This window comes from Gordionus sp. m RMFG-2023, chromosome 2, assembly GCF_954871325.1.
Source record: "Gordionus sp. m RMFG-2023 chromosome 2, tfGorSpeb1-WG-v2, whole genome shotgun sequence".
Classification (NCBI taxonomy): Eukaryota; Metazoa; Nematomorpha; class Gordioida; order Chordodea; family Parachordodidae; genus Gordionus; species Gordionus sp. m RMFG-2023.
This window is the reverse complement of record NC_088776.1, coordinates 59535763-59558685: the sequence shown is the minus strand read 5'-3', so window position 1 is coordinate 59558685 and position 22923 is coordinate 59535763. Positions and strand designations below refer to the sequence as shown.

The window sequence follows — 22923 nt, the reverse complement described above, 5'->3', positions numbered from 1 at the left end:
GAAATAGCTACTTAGTTCGTAAGATCGGTAGGGGGAGGGAGGTGCTTGACAGAATATGTCAAAATAAAATCGAGCACAACTTGACACGGCCTAATATTTCTGTTTTTATAAATTAGGATGGGCTAAAAAAAATATTATTTTCGCTTCTTTTATTAAAAGAAATTGATAATTAAATATTTCTCTGAGGGCAAGCGACAAAGTAGTAGTTAGGTTGTAAACGAACGCGTTCGTGAACGAAGTTTGTTTTTTTGGAAAAAATGATGATCGGCGTTCCTTTTATTTTTGACGAACTTTGAACGTGAAGGCGTTCCTTTTTATGATAAACGCGTTCGAATTTAACGTTCGTTCAATTTTAAAAATATTTTTAATTATTTGAAAATTAATATTTCCGAATTTTTTTAATGTATTATTTATATTTTTTAATCGATTGTGTATTTCCTATTCACATTTCAATTATTAATAGTTTATTAATTTGAATATTATTGTTTATACTTTAATTGAATAGATTAGCATAAGCATGGATATTATTATTTAATTCTCATCATCTGATTCTGAAAATCCAAAATCAGATGAATTATCATAAATGTTTTACATTATCATCATTGAAGGAACTAATCCAATGCTTACCAAGTGTAAAATGTGGCGAAAAAGTATTATATTGTCAAAATTTTCAGGTTTTAAACGACATTTGATTTTAATATTAATTATTTGATTTTAATATTAATTATTTGATTTTATATGATATAACTAAGTTAAATCATTAAATTTGAAGAAATAATGCATTTGGGATATTTTACCCCAACAAAAACGAGTCATTTTAAAATTAAAAAAATTAGTGGCCTCGAATATGGTCAAGCATTGATAGACGCCGTATTAAATGGGATAAATAAAAGGTATTAAACCTATTACTCTCAATTAATTACATATATTATATTTTTTTTAAAATTTGAACATATATATAAGGATCAATATGTTCTTTCTGCAATTATACATCCGGCATTCAAACTTCAATGGCCATGGATAAAACTTCCACAGAATGAACCTATTAAAAATAAACTGATAGCGTTATTGAAAAAAATGCTTTGAAAACCTTAGAGAACTGTTAATTTCGAGATATCCTTTTTTTTTGTCGAGAGTAGAGAATGGATTGGAGGAGGTGCAAATAACAAAACAATATGCTTTTAATTAATTCTCCATGTTAAAAGAGCTGTTTATTAAGTATAATATCGAAATCCCCTCATCTGCCCCTGTATAGCGCGTTTTTAGGCTAATGCCGTATTAACTGCCAAGTGTTCCTGTCTATTAGATATTTTGAAAACAATTATTATTAAAATTTAATAAAAAAAATTTTTATAAATAAAAATATTATATTATATTTATAATTATATTATCAAAATAAAACTATATTATTTTTTAACATGGCTAAAATATATTGTATTAAAAAATTTAAGTTTATTTATATTAAATTTAATTTAAAAAAAATTTATCATAAAATTTTGAACGGTTTTATGAACGTGAACGCGTTCCTTTTTTGAACATGAACGCGTTCGATTTTTGTCAATGAACGATGAACGCGTTCAATTTTTTTAGTAATGTTTACAGCACTAGTAATTAGCGATTCTTAATTTTTCAAATTATAATTTTTGGGATATGTTATACAGCCTACAACTTGAACAATAAGTGGATTGGGTTTAGGTCAAAAAATGTAGTAAAAACCTTTCAAAAAAAAAAAATTGAATTTTCGGGGCTGTGCCTTGATTAGAATAAAATTATTTGGCCACTAGTCAAAATATGAAATAGCTATTTATGCAACTTTCGTCATTATAAGTTTAATGATAGATACTACCTAAAGCAGAATCTAGAATGAAATAAAATGGTTAATGATACTATCAAGGCAGTATCACTCAAATTGGCATTGTGCTCATTTTTCATTTGGATAGGCACTACCTAAAAAGTTGTGATTTTCGGAAAGCGCCTAGTCAATAAACGTCGTTTGCCAATCCGATGATTTTTGGTTCGAATCTCGGGATCAAGTTTATTCTAAAACCAATTTGAAAGTTCAGTCTATGGAGGATGACATATAAGAGGTCGGACTAGTGATAAACGGCTGCCGATTTTTAAAAACGGCTAACTCAATATTTTATTAGGAAAAATATTATGCAAGTCTTAAAATTTTGCTCATAGTTGATACAAAAGTCTTAACATCTATTAGCGAAATCTGGAGACTTAGCATTTTTTTTTGCTTTAATAATAGAGTTATCCGTTTTTAAAAATCGGCTCAAATCAAACCGTTTAACAACACTAGGTCGAACTCGACCACGTCATTCCGTTAATATGTATCGAATAATTTATAGGTCGATATTTAGCAAATTAGTTTGTTATTTAGAAAATCGCTATATGTTGACTAGGAGGTATCTATCATTAACCCCATTCTAAGGGATAAATGTCTGATTTAATAGCCCCCCCCCCTAGATAAACACCCCAACTTCTGTTTCGAAAGTTGAATAGATATTATGTTAAAATATTTTACCTAATCGATTAATCTTAAATATTTTTTTAAATTAAATAAAACTAAATTTTCAATTTTTACAAATTATTCTAAAGGATAATGCTAATGTATTATTGGTAAAAATTTCCATTTGATTATAATTTTGAATTAAATACCAAATTTTTTTATATCGATAAAACTATTTCTCATATTTAAGTGTATAAAATTTAAAAATTGATGGGTAAAAATGTTATAGGATTGGTATAATGTTATCAAAATTTTCTTCGTCAGAGCTGATAAATGATTCGGTATCTTCCTTTTCAATTTTAATCTTGTCATCTTTCGAGATTATCATTTGATCATCGTTTTCATGAGGTGTGGGAAGGATGTGTTGATAAGTGGCTGAAGTGTAACTAAATACTTTTTTCGATTTATCATCTATAAAAATATTAAAAAAAACGCATATATATTTATGAATTAAAATTGATAAACTTAAAAAATAGTCATCAAAATCATCAGTTTTACATAGTGTTGTTAAACGGCTCGTAAACGGCCAAGTCAATATTTTAGCCAGAAAAATATCGCCTAAACCTAGAGATCTCGCTAATTGATACCTGGACCTCTGCGCCATCTTTGAGGAAAATCTTCAGGCTATGCGTAATATTATTTTTGATAAAATATTGAGTTAGCGTTTTTAAAAACTGGGCTTAAATCGAGCCGTTTAACAACACTAGTTTTACAGCAAAGACGATGTGTCTTAGTATTTTAAATATGCAAGTTTCTTATATGATTTAAGATTTTAATCTGTAAAAATAGACTTAAAAAAAATGTGAATATATTTTTTTATACATTGATAAAAGCGTATGTAAAGAATATCTATTTTTTAATTGATAAAAATGAGAGATTAGGAATATTTAAGCGATTCTTAAAAAATTTTTTTATTTAAATATTATATTACATTTGGTATCATTTAGGGCTGTGCCGGTATTAAATATAGGGTTCGGATCGGCACCGATATTTAGCGTTTTCCAAAATATCGGATCGGGCCGATGCCTTAAAAAAAAATCTTTTTACTTTTCTTTTTTTTGTTATTTTATGTTTATATATTTATTTTACATAATTATAATATTTATTTTTATCTATTATGCGTAATTCGATTTTTTGGGTAAAAAATATTGATTTCTAAATTACATTTGGTTCAAGGGGGGTGGGTGAAAAATCAATATAAATATCAAATCGGTATTGGTATCAAATCGGTTTTGAACCAATATCAGAAAATATAGCATCAGATCAGAGAAAAATATGTGAATCGGCACAGCCCTAGTATCATTTGTCAATTTTCAATATTGTAATAATTTTTGAGGACTTAATTGATAATGAATAAATTAATTTTATAAAATAAAACCCATTCCAAATATTTTTTGAGCTGTCCCAGATCCTTAAATTTCTATTTAAATAGTCATGCCCCAACAGGATGACAAAGTCCTGAGAGCAAAGTTGGCAAGTTTTCAAAAAAATATATTTGTAAATAGAAATATATGTTTAAAAAAAATAATTTAAATATAAATAATTATAGAAAAAGATTATTACAAATAAATATTTTACAAATACTTTATGCAAATTGATTTTTATAGTACCACTAAAATTATTTTATTTAAAGGCTATGTTTAAAAATTAAATTCAAGTCCATGATGTTGTACAAATATTAGTTAAAAATAAAATGGGGTTATATGGATAAGATGTTAATTTTTCCTCTAAAATAGGTTGGGGATTTACATTTGAAATTTAATTTATAATAAAAAAAAATATTTGTATTTATATGAAATTTTGAATATATAATAAAAAAAAAATACTTTGAATTTATAAATTATTAAATAATATTAAGTGCATATATATTTTTAAATTTGTTTAATTTATACTCACTACCTGATGAAGGATTTTTGATTGAATTTAAAAAGCTATATCGCATTTCTAAATCTTGTAAAAAAGGTCTTTGATTTATATCACTATCTGACCAATCATTTGGAGCAACAATAGAATTAAAGGCACTAATGGAATGAGCATATTTTATAAAGAACTCTGGTTTTTGTCTATTTATTTCACTTCTATTTCAAAATAATAACAATGATGTATAAGTCAAACAAAACTTATCAATTAGTTTTAGTTTTTCTTTAGCCTTATATATTGAAGCAGCTAATTGTTCTTCTGACTTTTTTAGTAATAATATATATTCATTAATAATTTTGTTAATATTATCATACTCTTGTTGCAATTTATCTATTTCATTCTATAATAGGAGTAAAATATATAAATATAAAACAATACCTTTAAATTCAGATAATTTTTCAAATCATGCGAAATAAAATGATTTACAATATTCTCCTTAACTACTAATTTTTTAACAGCATTTTGAATAGATAAAAGATTACAATTAGAATCAGTTGATTCGCCATTTTTTTCAGAATTATTTAGGCTTAGAATATTTTTTATAATTTCTTGAACAATATTTTCAATATCAGCTACATACGACAATAATTGGTCTTTGATAGTTATATCTTGTATTATATTTATCATATTCTTTTAAACTATTAGCTAGTTGTTATAATTTAAAAATGACAAGATGTCGATAGGTGTTTTAATTTGGGTACAGACCAGTTGCTTTTATGGATTTTATATTTGACCTGAGAAATTTATGACATATAATTTTATAGGTTAATTATAATCCCTTGACACTACTTAAAAAATTTGTGCACTATAGCAACCGAAAATATCACTACTATTATACATTTCAAAAAAGGATAGAACCCTATAGCTTATAGCTCCCGATGCCAAGAGTTGGTGAATTATTGGAGTGTATGATTCTCTTCAGGTTGCGTCAGCGAATGTGACGGAAGTATCTTTCTCTCTTGTTTTGAATACGTAAATGGTCGAGCCTGGGCCTGAAACACAGTTTGACGACCGCTCGTGGAGGAAGATATCAGTGTACCCACCATGAGCTTGGCCTCAGCAATGTTAAGGGTCTGCTGGCTAAGTCAACGTCTGCTGAGATCGTTGGTTGTTCACGCTCTAGCGTTTAGAATATTGTTGATGGGCTAGATGTTACCCATATTTGCATACCCGTTCTCCATTTTGTCGCAGGTTTGAGCTACTCCTTCTTACCCCTAAATTATCGGAGGTGACTATGACCAGGTTCACCAGAGAGTCTTGTTAGCCTTTGAATCTTTTATAATTTATATAAAAAATATATAGAAAATATTATAACTCTATATTTTCATAAAAAAATTGCCTGAAATTCATGGGGTAGATATTCAAAAGATGAGGACATGCATTTCACGTAAAATCAGATTTTTAAATTAAAAAAAACGCCCTCAGCAAATGATTTAAAGTTGAAAAAATTACACATTGCCGGAAAAACACATTGGCGCTAACAATCATAATATGTAAAAAGAGTTTTTATATATAAAAAAAATGAACTTTGTTTACGATCACCTTTTCCCATACCAATGGCTTCTCTTCCCATTTTCTACCAAATATCATTCTTATTTTAAAATTTATAAATTATTTAATAATATCTGATGTGTCAGACTGGCCTACTAATTCAAACATCGGAACTATTATCCATCCTCTAGTTAAAAAGATTGGGATGGGTGGGGTGGGAGTATTAGGTTCGTTCCCATAAATTATATTCGAGATATTTAGGAATATTTAAGGCTCTGAAGAAAAATTTTGGGTATAATGCTTATTTTTCTAAAAAAATTTAATCAAAGATATTATTTTAAAAATAATTAACTTTTATAAATTAATATATACATTTGAGGAGAGGTAAGTGGGGGCGGGAAGGTGTTGGGTAAAAATTATTGAGGAAAACATATTCATAATATTCACGTGAACAGATAATGGGCACAGTTGAGCAAAGAGTTAAGTGAAGATTACTCTATTTTTATGTTATTGAGGCCAATAGAAGATTTTCATTTGTATAAAATTTGTTGCCCATAGTTACCTCAAGGAGGCATTTATATATGAGGCCATAGTTATCGTGCAAAGATTTTGAAACTATGTAAGCTCAGACTTAATTTTTAGTTTATGATGTAACTCAACAAAAATAAAATGAAACCATGAGAGTTCTCTGTTTGGTCCCATAAAGGAGTGTATCCTAATTTTAGCAAATTAATGCAGAAGGTGCCAGTATCTCTGAGAGAAATCAATTTTAAGATAACAAATGCTGATTTATTCCCTGCATCCACAATTAATCTCCTTAAAGGTTTATCTCTAATTATACTTAATTATAAATTTAGGCAAATGGCTCCTTTCTTCATCCCCATTCATCACTATTATCCCAATTAGTATCACCACTTGTTATTGCGAATACTTATAATCTGTTATTTTGAATAAAACACTATCTGTAAACATCAGCTCTCAAACCTACCTTTAAAAATTTTTCCTTACATTATCGCACACTAGATAAATTTGAGTGATAGACAAATATTTTTAAGTATTCATTAGCGTCTAATCTATTTTATTTTAAAATATTTTTAATTATTAATAAATATTCTTAATTTTTTTTACAAAAATATAAAGTAAACATTTATAAATTTAAATGGTTCAAGAAAGTTATACTATTTTTTTAAATGATGAGATTATATAAAATATTTTAGCGATGATATCATATTCCCATAATTTGATATTAAATTAACCTAATTATAATCTTTTATTTTTTTTTGAAAATGATATTTTATTAATTTATTTCCGTGATTTTTTAAAATATTTCAAAATAACTATTAAACTTGGAGAGATAAAATCTATAGTTTGATAAGGTATACTTTCAAATAAACATGTTTGGGTTCGTTAAAGCCTCAAAATATCATCATTTAATATTTTTTTTTAGACAGGGCAACATAGCTTTCAAAACTTATTAATAAGCAAATTAAATTTTTTTTCTTCATAAATATTTGCTTTGGAAAGTCAGCCGGAGAAGGAATTTTACTGGAATGGCCGGCATAAAAATTACTGGTCAGTCGTGAACTACTGGTTTCTAATCCGCAAGGACACTAAGTGTCTAAAGCAGGCGCGTACGCAGGAATTTGGTCTGGGGGGAGGGGGTAATAAATATTTTCAATAAATATTATTGTTTTTTAAAAATATCAAGCATAAATTTATTAGGACTAATAACTATTCCTAATACACAATTTTAAATTAATGTGAATTATAAAAAACTAATATGTATAGAATCACTTAAATGACCCAAAATAGAAATTTGAATTTTTTGAGCTTTTACACAAAATGTTTCTTAGGAATAATTGTATTTTGTATGTTATATATTTACAATGTAAAATCCAATCTATGTTGGGATTGAGCTAATTTTTATTTATCTCATCCTTGCTTGGCGTCAAATGCCTATGAATATTCAAAAGATCCAAACCTTTCAATCTACTTTCAGATGTTGTACTTCTTAATATGTTTTTCAGAGATCTGCAGGCCCGGCCCCTGTGCCGGACAGTATTTTAATTTTTTCTACCCGGACAGGGCCCAAAATTTTTTTAAAAACATTCCGGACAGGCCTAAATTTCTTTAAAAAAACCCAGGCCGTGCTCTGCAAATGGTACTTCTGCAGGCCTCTGTTATTCTTCTTAAAAAAGAGAATGTTCTCTCATTAGTTTACTAATGGGATGAGTTCATAAACCCTTTTAATACATGGGAATTTAATCTAAAATGTGTTTGAAATAATGCAGAACATCCATAGCATTTTTTGGGACTATATCAACCATAGTTATTCTTATAAACATAGTTATTCAGCTTAAGATACTTTAACATCTTAATAACAAATATTTTCTATCACCATCTGAAAAAGGTTGGGAAGGCTTTTGTGGAAGTAATATTTGCAGATTAATAAGTGCTGCATGATGAATAAAATTCATTTATTTGGGTTATAAATGTATTTGTATCTAAGATTACTCTTCTACTGATCCTATATTAATGTTTGAATTATTTCTTTCAGGCCATTGTGATATTTCAATAATAGCAAATATTTGGCTCTTCTAACTCCTTAAAAGCTATTACTGCTTGAAGGTTGCAATATCTTTTTCCATGTTGGACCAAAAGTTTCAAAAATAATTATTATTTGACTAGAATTTTGAAAATTACGTCAAAAAACTTGAAATCGAAATTAATAGATAAAATAACTTATGAATGTGATAATAAATGTAATTAAATATATATTTAATATGAGATACGAATAAATATTAACAAATATAAATTAATATAAACAATAATATTTTTGAAAAATATATCCGGCATCTGTATTTTTTGGCTTTGGGGGGGGGGGGGGGGATTTGTCCCCCTGTCCCCCCTCCGCTGCGTACGCCAATGGTCTAAAGGTAACTTATCTAGAGCTTTATTTAATTTAAAATCCTTCGTCCTTGGATAGGAGATCTTCGCGTTTTTAAAGATGATCATATCTCATGAAGTAAGCTTGTATATGTTAGCGGCAATGTGTTTTTTCCGGCAATGTGTTATTTTTTCAACTTTAAAACAATATTTTAGCGCGTTTTTTTAAATTTCTGATTTTACCGGAAATGAATTCCAGCATGTTTGGAATACCTATGTTATGAATTGTAGAGAATTTTACCTATAAATTTTGAGTTAATTATAATTTATATGAAAATTCTATAGAAAAAATAATATAAATTATATTAGGTTCAAAAGCTCATGATAAAATTTTCTGAATTTCTTAGGGTAGGTATTTCAAGCATGATTGAGTACATTTCCGGTAAAATCAGATTTTTAAATTTAAAAAAACGCGCTTAAAATTGCTTTAAAGTTGAAAAAATAACACATTGCCGGAAAAAACACATTGCCGCTAACATATACTACAATCATGCAAATTTAAAAAAAAATCTAAATGCAACACGTATAAATTAAAACCAGTGAGTTTTTCTAAAACAAATCTTTGCAGCAGATGAGATTTTTCGTAGCTACTTTTTTTATTAAAATTTTTCTTCCTTTCTTTCTTTCTTTCTTTCTTTCTTTCTTTCTTTCTTTCTTTCTTTCTTTCTTTCTTTCTTTCTTTCTTTCTTTCTTTCTTTCTTTCTTTCTTTCTTTCTTTCTTTCTTTCTTTCTTTCTTTCTTTCTTTCTTTCTTTCTTTCTTTCTTTCTTTCTTTCTTTCTTTCTTTCTTTCTTTCTTTCTTTCTTTCTTTCTTTCTTTCTTTCTTTCTTTCTTTCTTTCTTTTTTACTTTCTTTCTTTCTTTAAAGCTTAATAAGCTTGGAATTAAAATGATTCCCTTTAAAACATAGAATAAAACAAAAAATAAAGGACATTTCATTATATTTTGCCTGTAATATAAAACATCTACTGTAGTCTCCAAAATGTTCAAATGAAATATATTACCAATTTGAAAAAAATGGCTAACCCAATGTTCTAACCAAAAAAAATTTTTTACGCTATCCTCCAGATGATTGTAAATTTTTTGACATCTATTAATGAAAATCTCAATATTAGGTTAAGGCTCATTTGTAGTAATCGTATTTTATTCAAGCCGCGCGGTATTTAACCCCGCGTTATTTAGAAAAAACAGGTCAATAAATAAGCACATGATCTTATAAATATGGAGCTAAACGATGAAAAAGGTATGATAAATTTAGAAAAATTACGCGACGCATATTTACCCAAAGTTTTTATCATTGTGAAGAATCAGCTGTAAATTTAATAGCGTTAAATACCTTACTTACTGCTTGAATAAAACGCCCTTACTATAAATGAGAGTAAGTTAAGAATTAATTTAAAATCTGATAAGTTGAGCATTTATCAACACCGGTCGCGACCACAGGGCTAAATATATAAAACAAACAAAAATCGTTAAAATATTTATTTTTTGAAAAAAAAAAAACTATTTCCTACACAAATAAAAAAAAGGTGGGGAAATTGTAATGTATACCTTATACAAGTCACCTAAAAATGTCAAGTATATTTAGTTTTTAAATAAATAATTAGGTTAATCAGTGTAAAAGTAGCACACTAATAGGGTAAAAATAGAGCTTAGAAATATGGTTAAATTTATTCTTTCAATTTTTTTTGAAATAAAATTTCAATTTAATAAAAAAAATATTTAAAATTTTTTTTTTTTATCAAATAAATATAATGAACCAATATATCCCGATACTTATTGTAACCTTTTTCTTGGCAAGCGTACAACCGATCTATGAAAATTCGCGTAAGTATTTTCATAAATAAAATGAAAAATGAGTGTGATTCTTAAAATAAAAGCGGTTAAAGTATATAAAAAAATGCACTAAAAATAAGAGCATATTTTGGTATACTTCGCCACTATTTCGCGATAACTGTGGAATGCAGATTTAGGCGGTATAATATTGTATCTATTTATATTACGAGATTATTATAATCACTACATTTTCATATTTGAAAAAATTATAATCCTTAAAATTATTATTAACAGATTTTACATATGGTCTTGCTCGTCCTAGTTAAAAAATTTTTATTATTATGTATATGTAATAAATATGTATATATATATGTTAGCGTAATGTGTTATTTTTTCAACTTTAAATTTATTTTTTAAGCACGTTTTAAAAAAAAATTTTAAAATCTGATTTTGCCGGAAGTGTATGTTGTCACGGAGTATACCCACCTTATGAATTTCAGACGTTTTTTTTCGTGAACTTTTATACTTAAGATATTTTATATTTAAAATTTTTCAAATATTTTTTTATATAAAATTATAAATGACTCAAAGGTTAATGGTAACTGTGCACAATTCATAAGATATGTATTCCAAAACATGATAGAATATATTTCCGGTTAAATCAGATTTTTTAAATTAAATAAAAAACGCGTTCAAGAATGATTCAAAGTTGAAAAAAAAATAACAAAGCCGGTAACACATTGATGCTAACGTATAATATATTTGCGTTTTCTTGCATAATTTTCGAAATATATTAAAATTGCATAACACAATTTATCGCTTCAAGATAAACATATTAAATCTCGTTTAACTTTGCAAGTATAAAAAAACAGAGACAGGTCTTTATAGTATTTTAAATATGGCATGATTAATTTTAAAATACACTAATAATCGTTTTTGCATAGCATAATTTTTAGTTTTTATTATCATAATTTGATTTATAGATAATGGATATACTAATTTTTTTTAAAATGGTTAACCTAATATTATAGCCAACAAATGTTAGGCAAACATCAAAATTTTCTTTATGAATGTTCAATCCTTTTTACCTTCTATATGCAAAATCTCTAGGCTTGTGTTGATAGAAGTTTGGCTAAAATATTGGGTTAGCCTTTTAACAGCACTAAATGGATGAATGTTAAAAAAAATTTATTATTATTATTTTTTTGCTAATACTAAAAAAATTTATTTTTAGTCCTATTAACTAAGATAGAGAGCCAATTCGTAAAGTAGTGACGTAGTGACTTTTTTAGGAAAAATAAGTAAAATATAAATGTTTCTTTAGTTTTGGTAATTTAATTTTGATGTAAGATTAAGAAATATAAAAAAAAATGAAATATACAATATATCCGCCATAAATTGATTTATAGTAAAATAAAATTTAATAGTTAATTTACTATTTAAATTCTAGTTTTTTTTTTCAATGATAGTTAAAAATTCAATAAACTTAGCAAAGTGACGTATATATACCACTCTATTTTAATAATCACTCGATATACCATTTATAAATATTAAATATTTTTATTTAAAAGTATTCGGACGAAGGCTACAACAAAGCTGTAATATAATGTCTCCATTGATAAAAGCAGCGGCTGCTGGGCCAGTTTTCCAAGAATTTATAATCGCCGATATAAATATGGAAAAAAATTTCAAATTTCGTAAGGATAAATATAATAATAATCATTTTTAAATGAATAAAAATTAAAAATCGATCAAAAGAATTACCCTCTTCATTCACAGTAAGCGCGATATTTGCCAAGGGGAATACAAAAAAAGCATATTTTGTATAATTCGTTGCGAATTCGAGCTAAACTGAATGAGTAGGGGAGGTGGTTTAAGTAAATCTTTAGGATAGTAAATCAACTCAAGGATTGAGAATCTAGGGGTCATTTTTTTAATTTGAAAAAATATATTTATAGTAAAAGAGTTATGTAGAATTAAAGGTCAGAAGAGATATGGGTTGAGGTTACGATATATTAATAATGGCTTTTAATAAAATTTATAACATTTTAATTTGTCAAATGCGAGGTCATATGATTAAAAATAATGTCCCTGAGTTTGGAGCATAATCAATCTTCAGATTAAACTGAAGAGAACATATGTTTAAAGGAAGATTCATTTGCAGGGTTGGGCGAAATTTCAAAAAAATAAATAAATAAATGTATTTTAAAAAAAAATATTTAAAAAATATCCCGAATCCCCATTGAAAAAAATCTTCCGAATCCCTATGAAAAAAAAATAAAATAATATAATTACTTTTTCTTCTCCTTTTTTGCGGCTCGCACCATATAATTAAAAGGCCAAAATAAGGGATTTAAAAAAAGAAAATAGTATAAAATTAAGGCATATAATAAATGAAAAGGGATGTATGTAAGTAAGGCTTTTTTGTTTTAAAAAATAAAATATATTTATAAGAAATCCTAATTATTGCAACAATTATTTAATGCAATATGGCATTTCGTTGAACATTTAAGCAAATGGTTACGTTTTGGTTACGGTTCTTGAGAAGTAAATTTATAAAGGTTCGGTTCAACTAATAAAGGTTTATAAAGGTTTATAAAGGTTCATTACGGTTATAAATTTTTTTTTATTGAAGCAACACCATCTTCTAATTTATTTTTATTATAAGCATCTATGAATTATATATAAAACAAAAATATATAAGATTCAAAATCATTTTTAAATATATTATTTGAACTTATAAGTAATATATTTTCAAGTATAAATGGATTCCCTTTTGTTAGTTGTGACGATAACACAAATTTTAGCCCCGAAAAAGCCCTTTCGACAGAAACTTGTGTTGCGGGAACGCCAGTACTATAAGAGCACGTTTATATAATTCTGGATATTCAAATTATTTCCATGGATTCGGAATCTTTTTTTTTTTAAAAAAACAATTAAATTATATTTTTTGCCGCCTGGCTGGCACCAGAAAAATTTATTTTTTAGAGATATTTAATATGTATTACTTTTTTTTTATGCTTTTAAATCATTAAATACTCGAAAAATATGGTTTTAATACAAATTAAATGTAAAAAAATAAATATTATTTTAATAATTTAGGCAAATTAGAGGAAGAGAAAGCGAAAACAGGTGCGGACCTAATATTTTATTCCCGCTCGCCCGCTCAGTGGCGATAAAAACTATCACGCTTACCACTAAAAAATTTTCGACCCGACCCGCACGCTCGCAAAAGGCTATATTTTGATTGACGCCCGAAAACTTACGGTATTTTTTTAAAATTTTTTAAAACATAAATTGCTATAATTTTTTACACTTTTTTGAATTTATTCTATTTATTTCTTTAATCCCTTAATCCAAAAAATAAATACATATTATAAATCCAAATTTTAACCTAGAAAAAGAAGAATGTCGATTATTTTTATTTCATACGTTCTCTCAAATAATATATTTAAAAATGAGTTATTGAATCTTATATATTTCTTATAATAAAAATAAATTGGAAGATGGTGTTGCTTCAATAAAAAAAGAATTTCTAACCTTAATGAACCTTTATAAACCTTTGTAATTAGCTGAACCGAATCGAACCTTTATAAATTTCTTCTCAAGAACCGCAACCTAAACGTAAACTATTAAAAAATTTTACATACTGAACCGTAACCAAACTGAACCTTTATAAATAACGGTTCGGGTCCCTGCTTAAATGTTCAACGAAATGCCATATTGCATTGAATAATTGTTGCAATAATTGGGATTTTTAAATATATTTTTTAATATTTTTTAAAAAAATAATGTCTTAACCTCATCCTTTTTCATTTATTATATGCCTTAATTTTATACTATTTACTTCTTTTTTTTAAATTCTCTTTTTAAATCCCTTATTTTGGCCTTTTAATTATATGGTGCCAGCCGCAAAAAAAAAGAAGAAAAAGTAATTATATTATTTTATTTTTTTTTCATGGGGATTCGGAAGATTTTTTTTATGGGGATTCTAAATATTTTTTAAATATTTTTAAAAAAGATCCCAAATAAAACGTGGGAATTCCGAATCCCACATGATTCCATATCCCAATACGACACATATAATAATAAATTCCCAAAAAAAATTTTAAAAAAAAAGGATTTAAATACAATTGTGTACATTGATGAGTATTTTAGTGTAATAAATGTTTATAATGTACCAATAACACATTTTTTTTAACTCATGAATTAATTTGCAGTCATTTTTATATTTTAAAATTATAATCATAGACATTGAATTACTAAAATAACGTATTTTTTTAATAAAATAGAGTAAGCAATTTTTTTCAAATAATTCATTGTGCATTTAAATTATTCATTTCGTAAAGTTATTTTTAATAGATATCATCTAATATGGGGTTATAACATGTGGGGGAAGTGGAAGCTCTTCCTGATACTCATATTATAAAAAATATTATCTTAACTTCATGGAATTGTTTTTAGTGTCATTTTATGATCATTGCTCATTTTAATAAAAGAGGAAATAACAAGATAAGATCTTAATTCTTCTCTAATTTAGATTACAAAATTGATATTTAAAGAAATAAATTGCGGATTTCACATTTTTTAATTCAATTATTATAATGTAACTAGTAGATAAGCCGGTCAAAAATGACGGGGAATGAAAATTTTCTTCTTACTTTTATGCTAGATGTTACCTGTTATTTGAAAATAATATACAATTTTTATTCTTTTTACCCCCTCCCCCTTCAGGCCAGGTTCAATCCATTAAAACTAAGTGCTATGGTTTGAGTAAAAATAAACATAAAGCATTTACTTGATAATACCAGTATTATTTGTTAAATATTACTGATTTACTTATACCTAATATTTAATATTTAATATTTAAAAAAATTCCCTGGCAAAGTCCAAAGCCATTAATTATGAAAAATTCTTCCAAGCCCAATGAAAGATCATAATAATTTTGGTAGTTAAGAACTGAAATAAAATATTTAAATAATCATAATGAATTTAAAAACACAATCAAAATTCAGATTTTCACGGGCCTTGGTTTTTTGATCAGGTCAAGCCCAGGCCTGCAAAAAAGTTTATTTTGGGCCAATGTCTGACCTATAATTAATAATTAAAAATTTCTCAAGCGTCCAAGCTCATAATAATTTTGAAAAATTTTTCCCAAGCCCAGCCCAATAAAATTTATAAAAATATTTTCCAAGCCCAGCTCAACCCATAATAATTTTATAAAAAAATTTTCTCAAACCTGGTCAATTGATAGTAATTTAAATTTTTATCCAAGCCTGGAGATAGGAAAATCTCTAAAAACCATATCTATTTTTTAGTCTATTTTAACCCAGCTCACCCCAACCAAGGCCAACCCATTAAGACTAAGATTGAATACTATTTTTTTGCATAAAAATATATTTAAATTGGATTTTACCTGAGGGCCATATAAATATTCTGTGTTAAATATTACACCTATGCCTAATATTATAAAAATTCCTACGCCAGATCCTCACACTTGGTTTTCTCAAACCCGCAAAAGACCATAAAATATGATAGTTGAGGACTGAAATAAAATATATAAGAAGTCACAATGCATTTAAAAATACAATCAGAATATGAAAGTTGCATGGGCCTTGGTTTTTGATCAGGCCTTGCCATGTCTTTGAAAAAAATTTTAAGGCCAACTTCTAGCCCATATTTAAAATTAAAAAATTTTCAGGAATCTTAGACTACAATAATTATGAAAAATGTTTCTCAAGCTGTGTCCAAGTCCATATTAATGGTAAAAAATATTTCCCAAGCCCAGGAAAACCTAAATAATTTATTTTGATCCAGAAAAATAGGTCTGATGTAAGGGGTTTATAAGAATTAAATCTGTCTAATTTTAAAATTATCATCAAATGAAGGGTAAATCTGATTTACTATGATTCTACTGGTGAGCTCCTGGTATTTATATGAAAATCATGAATACATATTAAAGTACCATTCTGAAAATATATCCTAATTTAAATTTTAAACAAACCAAATGATTTTATTTTCCCCTAAATATTCAGGAATATGTATAATATTAGGTGTGAATTCAGTGCATTCATTACACAGGCAAAATTTTAAAAAATGTCAACTATTAATTAATTTATGAAAGTTGCATGGGACATGGTTTTTTGATCAGGCCTGGCTATGTTTGCAAAAAAAATTTCAGACCAATCTATAGCACATATTTAAAATTCAAAAATCTTAAAAATTTTATCCAATATGATTTCCATCACAATTTTAAATTTTGATATTTCTAATACATGCTCACAGAATACATTGCAACAATTTTACCTCTTTTACTCTTTTACTCTTAAATTTTAATATTTTTATTTAAATAAAGTATATTTAATACCATACACACAAACTAAATAATTACCCTTCAATCACAACAGCTAGTATGGTAATAATAATAGACGGTAGAATTATATATAAATAATTAATATTTTAAATTTGATTATATTCAAATTAATGCATGCGTAAAGTATACACCTTTGAAACTTTAATATATATATCATTAATATTTTAAATTTATTTATACAAATTGATGCATGCGGTAAAACATATGCCTTTGAAACGGGAGGCTTGTGTTCGATTCTCGTAGAGAGCAAAAAATTAACATTACCCTATATAGTCTCCTTAAATTTAAAATACATTAGAGCGATACGAAAACGATCGTGTTTTAATTATGGAGATAAAATTAACATTACACTATATAGTCTCCTTAAATTTAAAATACATTAGGGAGATACGAAAACGATCGTGTTTTGATTATGGAGATAAAATTAAAATTACACTATATAGTCTCCTTAAATTTAAAATACATTAGGGAGATACGAAAACGATCGTGTTTTGATTATGGAGATAAAATTAATATTACACTATTAAGTCTCCTTAAATTTAAAATACATTAGGGAGATACGAAAACGATGGTGTTTTTATTATGGAGATAAAATTAACATTACACTATATAGTCTCCTAATTTAAAATCCATTAGGGAGATACGAACGATCGTGTTATGATTATGGAGATTATATATAATAGATTATTAATATTTGTATTTTTCAAATCCCTGATAAATTGAGGATATGCTTTTATTTTTTGTATTTAAAATACAAATAATTTAACCTTTTTTTCAAAAAAAGTATCTGTATTTAATATTTAATATAGGAGTATACATGATATGTCCCTATCCGAATCCCATGTGGGGATGTAAAACAGCTCAGCTTCTCTTAATAATATTCATAATATTATCTTTTATTTAATTAAAGATTATTCTATCATTTTAATAATAAAAAAAAATAGTTTTTATTCTTAAATTTATGATTAAAAAATGAAATTGACATTATTAAATTTTATTTAGAGCTAAATATGTCTCAAACGGCTATATATACTATAACAGACCAAAGTGTACCGTGTAGCATGATGTTATCGTTTCGTTTATTCGGGAATAATTCAATTGGTAAAATGACAAATAAATAAATTAAATTTAAACCAGAATATCACCTATCTTCAATATATTTAATGACCATTTATAGTTTCAAATATACTTGGAGCAACGCCTCCAATGCTTTCAACTGCAAACGTAACAATGGGTTCTATGATGCAAACAACGGCTGCAAACAGAGTAACTATAACTAGGAATACCACGTTAGATTTTGGAAACTATAGGGGATGGTCAATTACAATATTGACCGCTGTTAGGACAATTGCGCAAACCTTAAATGTAAAATTTGTTAGTGAAATCGAATATAATTAAATTCATTTTTAATATCATAATTATGTTGACTATACAAAATAACCATATGTAAGTTCAATTATAATAAGTTTTCTAAAATAAAGCTTAAAATGAGGGTTGTTTGTTAAAGGATCAAAGCCTATGATCGCAATTTTATCCATATATCTGGATAAGCGTTCCTGTTAGAAAAAAATAAATATTTTACACTAAACATAGATAAAAATAAATGAATTAAATAGCTAATTAAAAATCTTTTTCATATTTATTTTAAAAAAAAGAATATACAAATTATATTCTATAATTCGAAATCCTGGTAAAAAATCCACTGGAATGTATAAAAATTGTGAAGGAAAAAAAGTTTTAATATATTTTACATACACTTCAAATTTTTAGGTTGTATACATAAAGTTAGCCTTTTATATCTTCCAAATTACGATTTAAACATTTTTTCCTCTAAGTCGCTTTAGCAATTTGTTAGTGAGTTAGTTAGTTCGCTGTAAAGTAAAGATGTAATGAGAAAGGAGGAGGTGAGGAAGATCATATGTCGAGACATTTTCGTTTTAGTAGATATTTGCTATTTAATCGTAAGGCAAAAATGATAAAAAGGTCCTAATAATTATTTAAATCATTTATTATTCAAAATAGATAATCTCCTAGATATTTAACTAGCCCAGTTATAAAATTTTTCGAACCTATCATTATTTAACATTTATAGAAGTTAGTTATATCATATCATATTTATTTTAAAATAAATATACATATTCAATTCCCGTAAAACATCTTATTGAAGATTATTTTCTCCAAAGTTTTTCTTATTATTCCACACAAGTGTTTTTTTCCTTTAAATTTTTTTTTTCCAGTTGTTTTGATTTCCTCTGCTTTTATTTCTCCCTGGATAAGCGTTCCTGTAAAAAAAAAATATTTTACACTAACTAAACATAGATATAAACAATTAAATAAATAACACAAAATTGAATAAAAAATCTTTTTTTTTAAATTGATGATAAAATAATTATAAATTATATTCTATAATTCGAAATCCCAAGAAAAAAATCAAGTGGGGGAAAAAAAAACTCTGAAGGAAAATAAAAGTTTTCAGAAAATAAATTTTATATATACCTTTCAAACGTAATTTGGTTCTGTTACATAAAATAATTTTTCGAAATTAGTTGAAATCGCCATTCAATTCTTCCAAATTACGATTTTAATATCTTTTTCGTCTAAAGCGTTTTAGCAATTTATAAGCGAGTTAGTTAAATAAAAATATAATCTAGTGAGCAAGAGTACATATATATTTTTTTTTGATTAGGGCAAAGATCGGGAAGGGAGGTGGTAATGATCGTCATATGTCTAGCAGAATATTTGCTATTTAATCGTAAATAATAATTTAATAAATAATTAATTCTTCAAGAATAGAAAATCTCCTAGATTTTTAACCAGTCCAGTTATAAAATTTTGGAAACCTGTTCCAGAAACCATTTTTTTTTCTTTAGGTTCTACTTAGATGACTAATTATCTATCCCTTCCCTCCCCCTCTAAGATATACTTGCACAATATTTATTTTATTTTTTTTTAAAATAAATATATTATATATAAAAAAAATTTTTTTTTATTCCTATTGAAGATTATTTTCTCCAAAGTTTTTCTTTGTTTTTCAATCCCCATACAAGCTATTTCTTCCTTGAAAATTTTTTTCTTAGCTGTTTTTATTTCCTCCGCAGTTTATTATTTTTTTGGTGGAGTCTTTTTCCTTTTTTTTTACTCATTTTTAATTTATTTGTATTTACTTTGAAAAAATTATTATATATTGGAAACAAAAAATAAAGTATGTGAGCGTTACGCCAGCTGTCACCGTCAATTCAATCCTCTTTACGGCATGAAAATCCCTAGTGGATATTAAAGAGTATTTTATATTTATTAAAATTAACCTTTAAAAATAAAATAGAAATATTTAATAAACATCATCATTCAGACAGTTTTTACATCATACCCCCACCAGTCATGACAAAGTTACCCCTATAAAATGTTTTCCACTTCTACCCTATAAATAATTTTTGCTACCACCACTCCCCTCCCTTCCTATTTTATTGTAATAAGGGTGTGACGCCCCCCTCTCCTCTTACATTCATGAGTGGTAAGAGTTTCCTACTTCAATAATATTCACACACTTCATACGATTAGTGGTAATCTGATTACATTTAATATTTATATTATTTTAAAATCAATCTAGGCAAACGGACTTCAGAAAAATATACAATTCAAAGAAAATGATTTGCTTATAATTAAATAATTGATTTATTATTAATTTTCACAGCAATATCCGTATGTAAAAAAAAAATAATGTTGAATATATTTATATGAATTTATTAAATTTTCCCCTATAGGATAGATTATAATTCACTTGTAAATAAATTCATTTTTTAATAATTGTTATAAATTAAATTATTAATGGCTATTAAATATTAGAGACTAATTACTAAGATAGACTTTGTCTAGTCAGGTTGTAAGGAACCCTTAGAAATACTATACAGGAATTAATTTAGGCATAGAGAAATATTTTACAAGTTTAAATCTAAAAACAAGTTAACCTATATGCATTAACTCCTATTCTTAGTAGAATTTTAACTATTATAGATATGGAATTTTCAATTTAAACAAGTATGCTAGAGGTCTGCACTCGTTTTAATGAATTCCGCCAACTTATAAATTTCTTTTTAAAAAAAATTTACCCACCCGCCAATTTAATCTATAAATTTTTGTTTAACTGGCCCGCCTAATGTTAACAGAAAAATATTTAAAAGGCTTTTTGGGTTTTTATTTATTTATTTTATGGTATTTTTAATTAAGCATATATAATATGCAATATTATAAAATAAAACTATTGTTTTTTTCGCTTGAAAAGTATCAAACCCCCGTTCACACCCGGCCATTACTTTAAAAATATTTTAACTTACCGGTCACCTGTCCAATGTTGAAAATATTTTTACCATTCGTATACATTAAATAATAAAATGAGATAATCAAAAAATGTAGATTAAAAAAAATATTTTATAAAAAAAACTTTCACTATCAAGTAAGATTTTATGAAGTTAAAGGAGCCAATCATAAGTGATTAGTGAAAAGTAAGAATTGCTTGAAAATGACAACTCATCAGAAGAAAGACCTTTCTAAAATTAGACAATAGAACATAATTCTTTGTATTAAAAAAAATCAAAAATTATTTAACTATGTTAATATTTTTATGCACTACTTCGAAAAATGATATTGATATAATTTGATATCATGAAATTCAATTTGTATTAAAGCTTGAAGAAATCAGATCACATGTTGATAGATTTATTAAATTATATTGATTGTTATTTTCAAAGCATAAATTTGATATTAGTTTGCTTTGACTTGCGTCCATGCCCATTAATTAAAATATTGTCGGAGCAGTGGAGGAATATTAGGAAAATAATTTTCTTTATTCCATCTCCTATTTTCTCCTATTTCTTAAAATAGTATCAAAAACCTCAATTTAATCAATTTTCTGTTAAAATTGAAACTTCATCAAAAATATTATATATACATCGAGATTTCACCAAAAGAAAGACAAATCTTATCTTCCCTTTGCCTCTATCTACTTTAATTTTAAGGCCAAACCTTTATGCCATGTTTTGTTGCAAATCAGATAACTAGGTAATATCTGTTTAGCTAGTGCCGGAGCTAGAATTTATCCACGGGGGAGAGTGGGAGGTAGAGGGAGGTTTAAATTTTTTGTGGCGCTTCGCCCGTAAATTTTATTTTCGGGTTTCGACAAAGTCCCTTCCTGTAAAGGAATTAATATATATTATTGTTTTTACCGTTATTAACCCTTATATCATCTTTACTAAAGTTGAACAATTGTAAGTATACTAATTCTAAAATATGCCAATGTTTTGTGATATATTAGAGTCTGACTTGAATTGGTATAGCATAGTACCCCTAACCAGCACAAAATGTAATAATTATTAATAACAAAATTTAGGCCAACCTTGCGATAAGAAGCAACTGTAAGCATTATTCTGAAAATTTTATCCATGTTCGAGCACAATTTAATATAATCCGTTTGGTAAGATAGTAGGCAAATTTTGGCATAATGCTAGTTGAAAATATTTTATAAAAAAATTATATACCCGGCATATGCTGACATTTGGTACCTGACTAGTACTTTTAATTTTTTAATCAAATTTAAAACCACAAAATAAAACTGAGTTTTAAACAAATGAAAACTAAGACCTTGTTCCTTTATAAGTATGAAGTTAGCCAAGTTTCTATAAAATCATACCAAACCATTGAGTAAGACTTTATATTAGAACATTTTTTTGTTTTATTCTGTTCGGGATTAAAGGGGAAGAGAATAATTGGTAAAAAAAAAAATTTTCAAAATTAGCATCATGCTAGAACGGAGAATGTAAAAAAGATATAACATATCTCTTCTACGTTAATATTTAATTCCTTATTCTATAATCAATTTAGCCAACAACAAAAAAATGTAACTGAATTACA

General features: G+C 26.5%; 1 protein-coding gene and 1 long non-coding RNA gene across 3 annotated transcripts; one reads left to right on the top strand and one right to left on the bottom strand.

Moving 5' to 3' along the window:
* Window positions 1–2676: 2676 nt before the first annotated feature.
* On the bottom strand, window positions 2677–5083 carry LOC135924768 (mediator of RNA polymerase II transcription subunit 4-like). Of its 2 annotated transcripts, none has more exons than XM_065459876.1 (4): window positions 4814–5083; window positions 4636–4775; window positions 4412–4593; window positions 2677–2926 (listed from the first exon to the last, which is right to left on the bottom strand). In XM_065459876.1, exons 1-4 carry the CDS (start codon window positions 5060–5062, stop codon window positions 2739–2741), a joined length of 759 nt encoding a protein of 252 aa, XP_065315948.1. In that variant the 5' UTR covers window positions 5063–5083; the 3' UTR covers window positions 2677–2738. The 2 variants fall into 2 exon arrangements, with proteins under 2 accessions (XP_065315948.1, XP_065315949.1); XM_065459877.1 differs by having other exon boundaries at window positions 4415–4593.
* Window positions 5084–17998: 12915 nt separating this feature from the next.
* LOC135925204 (uncharacterized) lies at window positions 17999–20643 on the top strand. Its single transcript, XR_010571577.1, has 4 exons — window positions 17999–18120; window positions 18197–18384; window positions 20223–20299; window positions 20627–20643. It is a non-coding gene; the product is annotated as an uncharacterized LOC135925204 (long non-coding RNA).
* The last annotated feature ends 2280 nt before the right edge of the window (window positions 20644–22923 follow it).

Coding starts and splice junctions, on each gene's coding strand:
- LOC135924768 (XM_065459876.1), bottom strand. CDS start 5,062: ATGATAAATATAATACAAGATATAACTATCAAAGACCAATTATTGTCG. Junction 4,594..4,635: donor AAACTAAAACTAATTGATAA/GTTTTGTTTGAC, acceptor ATTTTGAAATAG/AAGTGAAATAAATAGACAAA. Junction 2,927..4,411: donor CAAAAATCCTTCATCAGGTA/GTGAGTATAAAT, acceptor ATATTTTTATAG/ATGATAAATCGAAAAAAGTA.